The sequence below is a fragment of the Mugil cephalus genome, chromosome 20 (genome assembly GCF_022458985.1).
Source record: "Mugil cephalus isolate CIBA_MC_2020 chromosome 20, CIBA_Mcephalus_1.1, whole genome shotgun sequence".
Taxonomy (NCBI): Eukaryota; Metazoa; Chordata; class Actinopteri; order Mugiliformes; family Mugilidae; genus Mugil; species Mugil cephalus.
In genome coordinates this window covers 5,574,026-5,584,921 of record NC_061789.1, presented here as the reverse complement: position 1 = coordinate 5,584,921, position 10,896 = coordinate 5,574,026, and the positions used below count along the sequence as shown (strand labels likewise).

At 41.8% G+C, this 10,896-nt stretch overlaps 1 protein-coding gene across 1 annotated transcript; it reads right to left on the bottom strand.

The window, feature by feature from the left end:
- Positions 1–2,813: 2,813 nt before the first annotated feature.
- LOC124998342 (piggyBac transposable element-derived protein 4-like) lies at positions 2,814–10,283 on the bottom strand. The gene is made up of 2 exons (XM_047572658.1): positions 8,993–10,283; positions 2,814–6,151 (listed from the first exon to the last, which is right to left on the bottom strand). The coding sequence occupies exons 1-2, from the start codon at positions 9,142–9,144 to the stop codon at positions 3,943–3,945; spliced, it is 2,361 nt and encodes a 786-aa protein (XP_047428614.1). The 5' UTR covers positions 9,145–10,283; the 3' UTR covers positions 2,814–3,942.
- Positions 10,284–10,896: the final 613 nt, after the last annotated feature.

The following is a 10,896-nucleotide window of genomic DNA, read 5'->3' as shown; positions in this document are numbered from 1 at the left end:
TAGCTAGAGTTGTTAGTACTGTTAAAAATTAAAAATTCATGTGACCAGGCGATTCAATGAGGTAAGAGTAAATGTCCGGGCAAGACCCCGTCGGCCACTGAGTTGGGTCGTTCACCCATTTCTTGGACGGTAGGCTATGACATACAGGTTGTTTATTCAAGTTTTTCCTGTGTAATGACATTATTTATGTGTCTGCCTGCCTAACATCAGACATTTCACTTGCTTTCTGGCCTTTTTCTACAGTCCTTGTCCTAGTTTACATGCAGTGGAGAAAATAGGATAATGGATGGGAACATGTCCTTCTCTCCACACTAGGTGGTGATATGTGTCTTTTCAGCGGGATAATACCACGTTAATACGATCCGTTTTCCGGTTGACCTATTACGTCATATAATAAACAAGAGTCGTTGAGAGCGGAATTTCAAACAACAACCACAGGGATAACAGTACAGCTCTTTTAATCTCCTACGTAATGTCCGTGCCACTTACGGTGCAGGTACAATATGTGCTATCTCTTGGATGGTTCTTCTAATTCGATTCGATTCGATTTTCTCCGGCATGTATACGGTAATCGTAGTTTTCAAACGGATAATGTGTGTGCACATGCTCCACAACCACTGCTCTGGCGTGTGACCCCGGAACAAAAACATCCAAGAAAGCCAGTAGCAGAAGAAGGTAAACGGAGCCGGTAGAAGAACCGTCCTAGGGATCTTATCTGGAACCAGAAGTAGCGCGCACATTACGTACGAGATTCAAAAAAATTTACTATTATCCATCTGGTTGTCGTTTGAAATGCCGATAGGCTGCATGAACAACTCTTGTTTATTATGTGACGTAACAGGTCAACCGGAAAGCGGACCGTATTAACACGGTATTAACCTGTTTTATTCGATTTTCTCCGCTGCATGTAAACTGGGACAAGGACTGTAGTCAGAAGGTCGTATTTCGAGCATAGGTCGAGTAAGATGTGCATGTACGCACTGGGTATCTTAATCACATAAGAAGAACTCCGATTTTAGTCGGAGTAACGTGTTTACACGCACTTACATTGTCCAGCTAGAGTCAGATTAAGGCAATAATTCGTTTTTTTCACTTGCACGTAAATGCACTGACTGACCAGTTCCAGTGGCAGCGCATGGAGTAGACACACACGTGTTTCCTGCTCGTTTCAAAAAATTTTCCCTCATTCAAACCACTTATTTCACAACCGAAGTACCGAAGAATTTGCGCAATTATTTTATTTCACTCGCACCTACTTTAAAATGGCTTCAAAGAGTGACAAAGGCGGAAAAAATAGGACGACTCGTCGACTAGCTAGCTTAACTAGCTAGCTACAGACTAGCTACAGACTTCCTGGTCCTCTTTCAGTTTTTCTGGAAACGAAATCTGACCAAATTCGGTCCAACGTAGAAGAACCAACATGGCCACCGAATACAGGGAAGTAATGACGGAGCTACACAACCCGAGGACTCAAACTCCGCACTCCCTGTACCCCGCTCGGCTCTGTATCACACTTATCACACAATAGGGTTCTTAACAACTTTCTTTTGGCCGCCGTCATAATTATTTTTCCGCTTTTCTGGCGGCGACGTCCTTCTGCCTCCACCGTTAAGAGCCGTTAAGAGAGGTTACCATGACAACTAGAGCAACGGCGATGGCGGCTTCTTTAAACCCAACGGATTCTTCTATCGTGGTAGGTATAACACTGTTAAAGTTCTCTGGTATTTTATTTATTTACTTTAAGTAGTCTTCTGTACATTATTCAGGGCCACATATGAGTTCTGTTCTTAAAAACGTAGGAGTGTAGTTTCTCATCTGAATAATAATGAGGGAGCTGAAGATGTTACAGGATGAATTTCTGTTTGGTGGATATGATAGAAGTTTTGAAGAGCTTGCTGCTATTTTCTTTGGCAGCTGTCTTGTTCTATTAACCATTAACCACTACCATTGTATAATACTATGGTAGTGCTCTTAGACAACTATGGAGTCACAGAAATATGGCGGTATCTCAATCCAAACAAACTTTTCTTGTATCTCTTGGAGTTTTACTCCTAATTATTGCCATGTCTGTTATACTCCGTTTTATATGGTATTTTCTTATGGTTTCTGAATGCCTTATTTTGATTTTTAATTACTCTGGTACATTCTTGCGTCCACCACGGCATTGCCATTATTAAAAGGTTGTCCTTTGTAAGATGGTCAGTTTCTCATCTTGTATTGTTCCTTCCATTTGTTTTCAGTTATTATTCTATATTTGTCCCTGTTGCCTTTTTCAATCCTCCATTTCCCTTCTGTTTCATCTTATTTTTTTATTTTCCTTTAGCTACTCCTACATTTGAGATAACTTAAGGCTATAAAAGACCTAACCCAACACTGGCTCTGTGCTTTTCACTAGATTCACCCTTGTCCATCATTTAACCCTCTTAAGCAGTTTCTGGTTGTTTTTTTGTTTCGCTCTCATTTTTTATCTGCAAAGTTTCTCCAGGACAACATGGCTATAGAGAGATGTAACCAAATTACATCTTCATGCATTGTAACAACATGTAAGAGCTACAAATCATTAGAAAAAAGAAAATCGGAAACTGAATTTCTCAGATTTTGTTTTAAAAAATGAAAAAACAAACAAACAAGGAATTAATTAGAATTTCTGCTTGCACACTACATTCAGAGAATGTAAAAATTCTGAGATCTTGTTTGATGTTTGGAATTCACATTTTACAATGAAATATTAAGTAATGCACCCTTGTGGGTTCAGGACAATCGTAATCAACTAACTGAATGCCACAATCATTCAATAAAGAAAAAAACGAACATTGACGTTTTCGAAGTATTTATTTTCACAACAATAAAAGACTTGAGTAGCTGTGTATAACATATTTCAGTGTCAAAGAAAAACAAAGTGCGAACTCATCTCATCTTCCATACCGCTAAATCCTCACTAGGGTTGCAGGATTTTGCTGGAGCTTATCCCAGCTGGCAACGGTGCCTATCGCAGAGCTACAACGGGGGAACTATTTTACATAAATTTAACCTTTCTAACATTACGATAAAAATCACAATAAAAATATTATAATTCCAATCCATGTTTTTGACTCTCTCTACATTCTGTCTTTAGAGCTCTGAAAAGACACCGACTAGTTATAGTCAAATAATCTGTTTATCTACATGTTTAAGGAGGAAGTTGTTGGGAGAAATCTGTAGCAACCAATCAAACAAGTCTGAAATGTGGAAAGAACAACATGTCTTCCACCAGGCAAAACGCAAACACTTCTGTCTGTCAGACAGTTCTGTCTGTCCATCGTTTTCTTTTGCAATTTTTGGCAGATTTCTGAAAAGAAACACGGGGACATTTACAGGCTGGATATTTTAAAAAAAAAAGAAAAGACTTAAATGTTATCAAAATTAAATGTAGATACAGGGACAATTACGGTTTCATTTATTTTGACACATTTATTCATCTTTAAACTGCTGTGTCTGTAATGTCAATAGCAACGTGACCAACTACCGTAATAGCCGTTGTTGTAGTCTGCCTGCAACATTTTTTTCTCATTGATAAAATGTGAAAAATCAGAGACATTTTCCGGGACAGCTTTAGTCAGGGGACAGGTCATCCAAAACGAGGCGGTCTGGTCCCCCTAATTTCCCTAAGGATGTGGCTGCTTATTTCTCCTGACTCATTTTCTGGCTTACGTCCGACTACGGCTTGTGGTTGTACTTCAAGTGGTGGGATAAGTTTGTTGTGTTGCTAACCTTAGCCATTATCTTTGTTTGCAAACTTATGGGACAAGTTTGTTCCACATCCACTTTCTGATATCACAAGCAGTTCCATTATGTAGATGACGAGCCTTGCTTACAGGTAAGCTATGGTTCTGAGCAGCTGCTAGGACGCACGCTCTATGTAATCAACTTCTGTTTATCACATTCATTGGGAGATGTCAAATTCTACACTGCCATTTGAGCTTTAATACAAACATCATGCCAATCTGCAAAGCAGTTTCTGTCAACAATGAGACATAGTGCCACGCCGCAATTTCTGCACTTCCAAGCAGTCTTTTTTTTGCAGTTGACACAATGCAGCCTTCCCTCCGAGGCCTTTGTGCTTTCCCGTGGATTCTTATTTAGGGAGTCAGGGAGACAGTACTGACTGCTAATATTTGGGATGTCTGGGGTGCACGGGGAGTCGGGGGCGTCGGGGGAATCGGGGGCGTTGGAGGGGTCGGAGTCGTCTGGTAAGTAGGAGGGATCTTGGATGTCTGTGCAGTCGGAGGATGAAGATGGAGTGGGTGGTCTGTCTGGGGTTACTGGCTTGTATAACTCGGATGATTTGGATGGAGCTGCTCGCTTAGATCGTGTGGTTGGCTTGGATGGTGTGGTTGACTTAGATCGTGACGTTGACTTAGTACGTGTGGTTGACTTAGTACGTTTGGTTGACTTAGTACGTTTGGCTGACTTAGATCGTGTGGTTGACTTAGATGGTGTGGCTGACTTGGCTAACGTGGATGGTGTGGCTGACGTGGATGGTGTGGCTGACTTTGCTGACGTGGATGGTGTGGCTGACTTGGGTGGTGTGGCTAACTTGGGTGTTGTGTGTGGATTTGCAGACTTAGATGGTGTGTGTGGATGTCCTGATATGGATGGTGGAGCGTTCTTCAAAGAACAGCCACAAAGTTCAGCAGCAAGACTCTCTGTGAACTTCAGGTGAGTCATTGGTTGTTGCCGATTCATCAGAGAGTATTCTTTGTGAATGATGTAGGCATTGGTGGCCGCAATGTCCAGGAAGTGTTGAAACATTAATTTGTACCAGCGTGTCGTTCTGTGGTGGACAGAATAATACTGAATGAGCTGGTCAGATAGATCCACACCGCCCATGTGCTTGTTGTACTCCGACACCGGGCTGGGTCTGGGGATAGTATGGGCATGCCACTGTCCATCTGGCCCTTTCACGCGCCTCTGAACGGTTTCACCTTTGTACGCAGTGTGAATGGTGGAGCACATTGACACTTCTCGTGAGTCCATCCACTTGATGTACAACAGTGGCCCTTCTCTAATCCACCTGATGGTCCCCCTACTCGACTTTTTGTCAATGGCGTTCACTTTTGTGGATGGAGTATCTTTCGTATTCTCCCTGTATGTACCGCATGCACGGACTTTCACGGCCAGAAGCTCCCTGAAAAGTCTTGGGCTTGTGTAAAAGTTGTCCAAGTAAAGGTGATACCCACTTCCCAGAAATGAACTGTCAATCAAGTTCATGACAGAGTCAAAGGGAAGTCCTTGTCCAGTGGTGAACTTGGATTTGCCTGTATATACTGTAAAACCAACAGTGTAGCCATTGCTTGAATCAGCCAACACAAAAAGCTTTATGCCATACTTTGTGGGTTTATTCTTTATGTACTGCCGCATTCCCAGCCTCGCTTTTGTAGCCACCATTCTCTCATCTATTGAAATATTCTGCCTAGGATGGTAAATAGTCTTGCAGACACTCTTCATGTGATCGTGCAATGGCTGGAGTCGATGCAAGGGGTCGTAGTTGGGAGTGCCCTTCTCCTTGTCGTTTTCGGCATCTTTATCTGGGTCACTCATGTGGAGGTTTGAAGATATAGCCTGAAAAGTGTTCCTGGCCATGACGAGGGCTGGAGACACAACGCTGAAAAATGAGTCCTTTTGCCAGTACTGCGTCACTTGTGGCAATTTCAGGATCGCCATGTAAAAGAGGAGACCCGCAAATTTAAAAAAATCTGTGGGACCGATGTCATTCCACTTGAATTTTTTACCCCGGTCAATGTTCTTTTTTGCCTGTTTGTTTGTGTTTTCACAGATGATGTTGACGGTCTTTTTGTCAAAAAATAACTTGAACAAGTCAAGTGGGCTGGGGTTGTCTCCTGTCCCAAAGATCTGTATTCCTGGAGGTCGAGCAGGGCAAAACAGTGGGATGGGCTCTGGGAGTGAATCTGGTTGTTCCTCTGAGTGCCATCCATTTGGATGTAGTGGCGTGGAAGAAGCAGCTTTTTTACAGGGGCGTTTGCGCTTGCGTCCACGTGGACTTTGACGGGCACTTGCGCGCTCATCCTCTGACTCTGAGCTGGTGGATGATGGTAGGTCCGGCTGCAATTTTCCACTTGGCACAGTGTATTCCTCGTCGTCATCTTCAGATCTAAAAGAAATACAGTTGCTTAGAAATGGCGACTGCGCATGAAACTAGCCTGCATTACTGCAAAAAAACAAATAATTAGGCCATGTCTACGCGAATATATGATTTTTGGGTGACCGCATAGGTCTTGCACATTTTGGCCAACCATCATGTGGGATCCAGATCTTTCGGTGACTAGAGCCGCACCTTTCTGAATCCATGTCCTAGAGTGAAAAAGGCAAATATAGGCGCTGTGCGGTTTCTTTTTTTCGTCATCACCCCACCTCTTGCCCCTCTAACCCTTGGCTTGTGACGGATTAGCATCAGATATTGACCCTTGTACTGTTGCTTGGCCACTGCGATGAGCCAAAACAGACAATGGACTGTAATCTGGACTGTATGTTTGTATATGGCACACGTGCTCTGCCTCTTCTTCGTTTTTGGCTGAGTTCTTTAGCAGAAACAGCACCACACAAAGGCCTGAGATATGTACTACAGCCTTAAGAAAAAAAGATTGGTTTGGTACATGTGGATGAGGCCTTAGAGCACAGGTCCTCAAGAGGAGGTTGAACTTGTGTATTATTTGAATAGCTCAATACTGACTGAAAAATAATAATGCATAGTCATAAATAGCAATAGGCTGAGATTAATACATAGTTTATTTCCCGTATAGTTTAATATATAATGTAAACCCCACCCATTCCCCACACCCCCGAGCTGTGGCAAACACACTATCCCTTAGACTTATAATTTTTCCATTTTTTTCCAGATTCTCAACTGGAAGATCGGTTGAGAATCCTCTAAGTTATGGTCACATTCATTTCTTTTAAACAGGTGAGTGAATGTAGCTGACGTATATAGACATATATACGTATATGTGTCTATGGTCAGTTCCTACAGGTGGTAGCCGTCAATGCAGCCAACGCAGATGACTTCAAACCAGGAGGCTGAGGAGCTTACTTATATAGAAGTTTTTCTGTACCATCAGAGTTTGAGTATGAATTTCTAAATGAATTCAGTTTAGAAACTAATTCAACATTAAAAAAAACAACAACCTCAAAAAGAGAAAGTCTCAACTTCCAGGTAACCAGAGAGAAGCAATCAATCCCTGCCCGCATTCTGAGTAAGCCAGCTACTTTACTTCTGCTTAATCATTGGCCTTATTACAGGAGTCTCACTGGCCCATTTTTTTTACACTGTCTCTACAACATTTGCCTTGGATGACGGTCAACAACGTTGGTCATATTCTTCAGTCATCCTGTCATAGCTGTATAATACAGTGCATGTCTATAACTACATCCATAATTACGACGGTGCGACACAGCAGTGTACAGTTAGCCTAGCCTATGCATTAAAAAAAGTTGAGACGCGGTTAATTAAATGACACACAATAACGTTAACACTGGCTATTGTATAATATTCGCCACTAACTTTATATTATCGTAACGTAGTAATTCTGGATGTAGCTGTAAAAATAGTTTGAATTCCTTCTTTTAAAGACAAAGTTGACTTTTTTTTTTTTAAAACTCCACACTTCCTCTTGAAAAAAAAAACATGATTAAGTACAGGTATGAGTTGTAAATACATTTTTGTGGCAACAGCTTTTCACTCGTGTTGCTGAACTACAACAGTTTGAATGTAAGTCAAATAAATAAGGCAGAGGTTCAAATTGTGTTGAGCTTGATGATGTATTCTGTAGAGAAGGCACAACAAGTATACAGAGTCCAACAGGGAGCGCACATATTTGCACAATTTTTGCACAATTGCACATTTTCACATTTGCAAACACGATTACTCAACGATTTTAAAAAAAAAAAATTAAAAAGTATTTATTGAACCACCCAAATTTAACTTTAAATACAACTTTTTTTTAATAGCACAAACGTCACAGTCACAGCCTCCATCATGCGTGTCGCGAGAAACTTTTTACCGGGAGCACGTGCCTCGGTGAACACGCCCCCTGTAAAATTCCAGATGAAATTTCACGTACGTGGTGTCTAGTAACGGGGGGGGGGGGGGGGGGGGGGGGTCGTGCCCCTGTAAAGCTGCGGGCCTAGCGACGCCCCTGGCCTCCGCTTTCTCTCGCTATCGCGGGACCCGGTGGGACAATGTGTGAGTGCCATTGTAAAGCCACACCATTGAGTGTCCTTAATGGAGGACTGTGTTGCGGTGGCTGAAGTAGACGCGCTTTTTTTGGGGGGGGGGGGTCTTTTGCTCCATCCATACTTTGTCACAGACCACTGTATGGCAGAACTTTAAATGGGTAAATAAACCTGTCGACGGCGCGACAAACTTCCGACAATTTGAAATCCAAAATGTCTCCAAAAGGACCGAAGTCGTCCTACCTTTCTCTTGAAATAAAGGCTCAGTCTGGCTTTCTGCCATGTTGTCAATAGCTCGTTTCACTATTGATCCACTCACTCACATCGCACGCTTGCGAGAGGTGCATTCACGATTCTTTTATAGCGCAGGAACTTGCACACACGCCGCGCGGCACATTGGTCGTTTTTCTTCGATTACAGTGTTGTTATGATCGCGAGAAGCCCAAATCGAAATTGCGATCAAAATTCGATTAAACGTCCAAGCCCTTGTTTACATGCACTTAAAATCTCATTTTATAGTCCGATTAAGGCAATATTTAGTTTTTTTTTTCACGTGCATGTGAACGCACCTATTGTTGTGGATAGGTTCAGCTGGATAGGTTGGGAGTAACCCCGGGTAAATTGAGCTCGGTTCGTGAAACAAGTCTCGGGTTCCCCCACGTGCTTAAAAGTAGTCTGCAGACACAAATGTTCGGAAATTCTTTCGTGCAACCAGTAATAGCCAAAAACAAAGACATTTACAACGAAAAAATATCGCACTCACGTGTCCTCGAGTCCGTCTTCTGCATCATAATACTCGTCGGAGCTTAAAACGCTGTCCGCCTCTGAACTATCGCCCCATTCCTCGTCACTAAATGGCCCCTCTCCAGTCAGCCTGGCGATAACGTGGTCCAAAGAACGGCGTTTCTGAGCCATGTCTTTCTCATCAAGACTCACTCCTCTCCTCTCGTGTGTCGGTCCTCTTTCCTCGTTTCCTTCTTCACTCTTATGCACCGAGGCCTGGAGGCACAGGGAAGAAGCGTAAGGCGCATGCTCACTGATATTGAGCGGGTCTGCAGCTGTGACGTTAACACTTGTAAGACCACACCATTGACTACTAAGGGGAAAAAAACAGTGTCTGATATATATATAGAGGTATGTTTATGTCAGGTATGTTCGTGTTTACAGCAGTTGTCTGGAGACACTAATGTTGCACAGTAACAGTTGAAATAAAAGAATGAATATTTTGGAGAAAAAAAAAAGAAAGACTGTATATACTAGGTAGGACCACACCGAGACCCCCGCCGCCATCTTGGATGTAAACCGGAAGACAAACAAATAATGTTTATCCTAAGGCAATAACTGAAAACGATACAGGTAAACAAAGCCATATAACACGGCATGGCAACAGAGAACTAAGCAAAAACCTCAACAAAAAAACGTATGGCAACGCAAAGCAGCAACGTGATTAAAAATATATATATAAAAGGTTAAAACGGTCTAAAAGACTGGAGTAGTGCCGAACTCATTAGGATGGCTAGAGCCTTAATAATTTCCTTTTTTGAGTTTTTCCTCTAGGGCCATAAAACTGTAGAAGAATCTCTAAGCGTGCTGACACTCGTCCATGTTTCCCGTTTCAGCAGAATGAGAGTTGATATCATACTATTCCTTCTGACTTTGCTATCAAGTGTGTTAAAGGCTGACAAGATCGGAAAGCAGCTTCAATCTAATATTCTTGAGAAAGGGAACAGGTAACATGCAAACGAGGAAGCAAAGTGGAGAGACATTTAAATTTATGCAATATTTTTTTTTACAAACATAATAGCTGTGTAAAATCTTCAAGTGGATTTCTTTAATTTTGTTTGGTAAAAGAATGATGTCTGAGAGAGAGAGAGAGAATAGATCTGGGAAAACAACTCTGGGATGAAGTAAGTGTCTTTCTGATATGAAGATTGTTTAATACCACCAATCAGAAGCTTGCGGGATTCAGTATTCAAGTAATCCAAAAAAAAGCGTTGAATAAGGTCGGCTGGACTTGTAGAATTTCTTGAAGACGTTTCATCCGAGTAGCTTCTTCAGTTCTGATAAACTAGTGGAAAATTGAGGTTTAAATAGGAATAAACTCTGTGGGTACCACCCACCAGAAACTTGCTTGACCAGAAACTGGGGGTCACTAATTACCATAATGGTTTGTACTTACCTGTCCTTGAAAAGGGGGAACTGTGTGCTTAGGCTAACTTACCCTATGAATAGAGCTCTAACGAGGCTGTTGTCCTGGACGCTCAAAGTGTGTTATAACTTCTTGGGGACAGAAGTCAAAACTGAATTAGTATTCAAGGAACCATATATCAATGTTTTTTTGGTAAGGAACTGTAACTTATGAGATATACTTTTAATAACACTGTTATAACCTTTAATACTGTTGTTCTGTACAAAGTCTTCATATGTATAGGGGGATACCTCTTTGGTTTAGTATTTAGAATATTTTACATAAAAAAAAGGTTTTTGTATGAAAGAACAATGTCAAAAACTCTTGCAGAATCTGAGGGAGCTTCAGGTGCCAAATGTAGAATCTCCCTCCTGCTCAGCTCCTACACTCTTCTGCTCCCTTTCATTCAGATGTGAGAGCATTTGTGTTTATATTGAACTGTTTTGTTTTAATCAATGAATGAAATAAAATCCTAAAAC

Bases quoted from the DNA above. Each gene is read 5' to 3' on its own strand.
- LOC124998342 (XM_047572658.1), bottom strand. From the start codon at position 9,144: ATGGCTCAGAAACGCCGTTCTTTGGACCACGTTATCGCCAGGCTGACT. The intron at 6,152-8,992 runs GTGAGTGCGATA...TATTTCTTTTAG, and splicing joins GAAGACGGACTCGAGGACAC to ATCTGAAGATGACGACGAGG.